The 3,779-nt window shown below is 49.7% G+C and overlaps 1 protein-coding gene across 1 annotated transcript in view; it reads right to left on the reverse strand.

The window, feature by feature from the left end:
* The window catches only part of HPSE2 (heparanase 2 (inactive)), a gene marked incomplete at both ends in the record, with an annotated part of 36,963 nt that extends 35,426 nt beyond the window's left edge, over positions 1–1,537 (reverse strand). The window contains 2 exons of the mRNA XM_010183147.1: positions 615–786; positions 1,364–1,537. Coding sequence (XP_010181449.1) covers positions 615–786; positions 1,364–1,537 — 346 coding nt within the window. The remainder of the gene's footprint in view (positions 1–614; positions 787–1,363) is intronic.
* Between the last annotated feature and the right edge of the window lie 2,242 nt (positions 1,538–3,779).

Genomic DNA, 3,779 nt, shown 5'->3' on the forward strand with positions numbered 1-3,779 from the left:
TGGTTCCTGTAGCTGTCCAATGTCACCTCCAGGTGTCTGCGTCCCTCACTGTCACCATTCCTTCTCCACCTCTGGCCTTCCCAAACTACAGACATGCCAATTCTCCTAGGAGGGAACAGAAAGCTTGGCCAGTGAAGAAAGTTGCTAGAGGTTCTTCCTCTGCACAGATGGAGAGAGCACAGGGAGAAGTCACCAAATGGGAAGCAAATTGCCCAGGAGGACTCTGAGACAATCTACTCTGGTAAGGGACGCCAGGACCTACTTCCTGGCCCTGCAGCCCATAGGTGTACAGGAGCCTGCATCCATACCATTGTGTTGTCATCACATCCCAACAAGGTGGACACCTCTGCCCATATTTGGGAAACACTGGGAATACTTGTGAGAATGTTAATCAGCCCAGCCCAAAATCCAACCAGAGACCTCTGCAGAAGTTTAGCAGCACAGACAACCATGTCCCCAAGGCCCTGGTACTGTGGTCACTGAGCCACACGGAGCCTTGCTGTCCTGGCAGCTGTTGGACATTGGGAAGCCAAAGATCAAGTCTACCTGCTGGAAAGGGCATCAGTTTCAGGAGGTGTTTCTGATCTCTTCTTGATCAAAGCAACACCACTTACCCTTCCAGGAGAGTGATGACGTTCTTTCTGGGCCTCCCAACATTCGGCCCATAGAGGTTTGCTCTGGAATAAGTGCGGATAAGCTGCAGCAGGCTTCTCAGTTGGATGTAGTCCTTCCCCAGCTGGCTGCCATTCACCGAGCGGCCGATCAGGGTCCGATAGTTATTGGGCTCTGGGAAAATAAAAATAGACAAGCAAGGCTTGCCAGCTCTGCTCCTTCATCTGTGCTTCCGGAGAGAGATGCACAGCTCACATGCTGTCGCACAGCTTGAGCTCCGCAGAGCTGTCTGCCTGCCTGCGGACCAGCAGGAGCCTCTGAAGAGTGGATGAGAGCCATAGCTTGCTCTCCTTTGCCAGCATCTCCTCTTGCACCCCTTCTGCTGTGTGCTGGATTTTGGAGGAGCTGCATTTTGGTGTCGCCCATAGGGTCACCCACTTCCCCTGCCACTGCTGCCCCCATACAAGTCCATACAGCTGCTGTTTTGGCCACCCCAGGACCAGCTGTGCCCAGCAGCTGGGGCAGAAACATTTTGTGTGCTTAACACTAACTGATGGAAACGTCCATCTAAGGGGCTAACCTGTGCTAGGTCCATCTTAGAAACGGTGCTTCCTTATAGCAGGAGCCTTTAAATCCCTCTGAAACTACATAAGCAAAGCATCCAGGGATCTGTAAATATCCTCTTCCAAAAGGGAATACCTTTCTGCTACAGCAAGCTCCATTCCCGTGGCTCTCCTGTTCCCACACTCACCATTGCCCAGCTCCCAGGAGATGTTGTACTTCTTGCTGGCGCTATACTTCAGCAGGCTGAGGGCATTGGAGCTGTTCCAGGAGTTGTTGGTATTTCGGCGCAAAGCATTCAGTGCAAAGATCAGGTGAAGGCCAGAGCAGTCAGCAAAGTTATAGAGTTTGTCTAGAGACCTGGCTGGGAAGAAACAAAAAACAGGTTGTAGTTCAAATGAAAGCCAGTTCCAGGAAGGTTCAAATGATCCTGCTGTCCACCAAACCTTGCCTTCTGTGTAGGATGAGCCAGGGTCAAATGCCATCCCCTTGACATCTGTAACCGTAGAAATGCACCTGAACTTTGAAACCAGGATAGGATTCCAGGTGGGGGCTCATCTACTTCCAGCATGAAACTTGGATGCCCTCCACCACTGTGTCAGTGCTAGGGGCCATGTTACCAGAGACAAGTGACCTTATAACATCCCTTTTCATCTGCTCTTGGCAAGGAAAGCTCAGCCTTTCCTGTGCTTATCCTGCCTTGCATTTTTTTCAAAGGAGATCCCTGCAGTGCCTGGGGAGCAGAGGAGGAAATCACCACCCCAGGACTGCCAGCTCTCGGGCACCTCTTCTGCACGTCACCACAGCCTGCTCCCTGCTCCCACAGCCCCTGTGCAGCCACCAAGCCCCAGCAGTAATCAAGTAGATCCTCCAAGGTGTGCACCACATACCCGGCTGACCTCTGCTCTGCACACAGAGAGGAGCTGGGTACCACCGCTTGATTTTGGGGATAGAGGGGGGCTCCCTGCCTGGCCAAGCCCTGCTGCTGGGGTGGCCCTCCTGGGGTCTTTGCAGGATTCATGTCTTACCTGCTGGCATCTCCCCCACTGTTCTGTGACCTTGATGAGCAATGGAGCACCAGGCAGCGGCAGAGGTAGAGACCACAGAAAGAGCTGACCCACTATTTGGGGAGGAGTGACATTAGCACAGGGCACTGCTGGGAGAGCCAAAACACTTAATGACTTTTTTTTTTTTTTCTTTGATCTTCTCTAAAAACTCAAAAGCAACCCAATGCCTGATGAAGCTAATGCCAGTGTTAGCAGGATACGAACTCACATAACAGCGAGAGGAGGTCTGGTTAGAGGTTGATTAGATAACTGTGGTGCTTTCAGCCATCCCTGCCTGTTGAACTGCATCCCAGCACACTCGACAAGCTTCCTGAAGCAGCCTCGGAGATGCAACCACTTAACTGTGAGGAGCCACCAGGGAAGGGGAGGTTCCAAGGGGCTAGGGAGGGCAGACCAAGGGCTCTGCTTTCAGAAGAGGGGAAGGAGGCACTGAGGAATTACAGAAGAGGCAGACCGGCTTCAGGTCCCAGAAAAACACTTGGACAAATAATCAAGCGTCTTGTCAGCACTTACAAAATATAAGGAGATGATCAACCACCACAGGAATGCGTCAAGAACAAATCACACTGCAGCAATCTACTGACAGGAAAGCAGGGTTTGCGGGTAGTAAAGCAGCCATTTAGGTCTTATACCTTGATGTTTTTTAAGGCTTTTGGCACAATTGCACACGACGTTCTCTCTGGCAAGCGAAGTAACCCTGATCTAGACTGAACCACAGTAAGAAATACACACACTGAGAGCAGCTACCAGTAATTTGCTGTTAGACTGAAGGGTCCAGGCAGTCTGCTCCGGGTGTCTTTACACATTTCCAATAAAGGAAATATAAAGGAGTGGAGGATACATACATCAGACTTGCTATGGCGCTAAGGTGCTAGCATGCACCACCATGGCCAAGGGAGCTAAAAGGGGTGGAGAGGAGGTGACTACATGCTCGGAGAATTGCTCAAAGCACAGGGGCGATGCTCTGAGACTGCCTGTGCCTGCACGAGTGAGATGGTAACAGCTGGGAGCTGCTCACTCTGGTCGAGATAAGCTGCTCACAGCCTGTACATCTGCATTTATTCTGTTGCCTTTCCTGGTCACTGAAAGCCTCGGTGAATACAGAGCCAGGTCTGAGAAGAATAAACTTCTTTCAGAAGCAATGTTTTAAGGAAGGTCAAGGAAATAAGCTAACCAAATAGCTAACGTTTAATGGAACACAGCAAAGTCATGGAAAGAAGAAGGAGAAAGGAAAAACGTGGAAAAGAAATTCCTAATCCCTTTCACAACCTTTTTTTGAACGCTACTGGTTGTTTGAGTGAAAAGTAGCATAATTAGATTAATCTAATGTGTTCATCCCACTGGTTCAGGCACATTAGCTGTTTTTCTGGATGTTTTGTGAATTAGAGACAGATACAGTTACTTAATACTCATTTACTTCAGACCTCCAAGCGGCACTTGAAAGCAGACTCTTATAAAGAGGATAAAATGGACATGTAAATGACAGCATGAAGATAGCTAAAAGGTGTTATGTGCAGTTCCCCTGCTATAAATGAAACC

Source organism: Mesitornis unicolor, unplaced genomic scaffold (assembly GCF_000695765.1).
Source record: "Mesitornis unicolor isolate BGI_N332 unplaced genomic scaffold, ASM69576v1 scaffold5664, whole genome shotgun sequence".
In the NCBI taxonomy this organism is placed as follows: Eukaryota; Metazoa; Chordata; class Aves; order Mesitornithiformes; family Mesitornithidae; genus Mesitornis; species Mesitornis unicolor.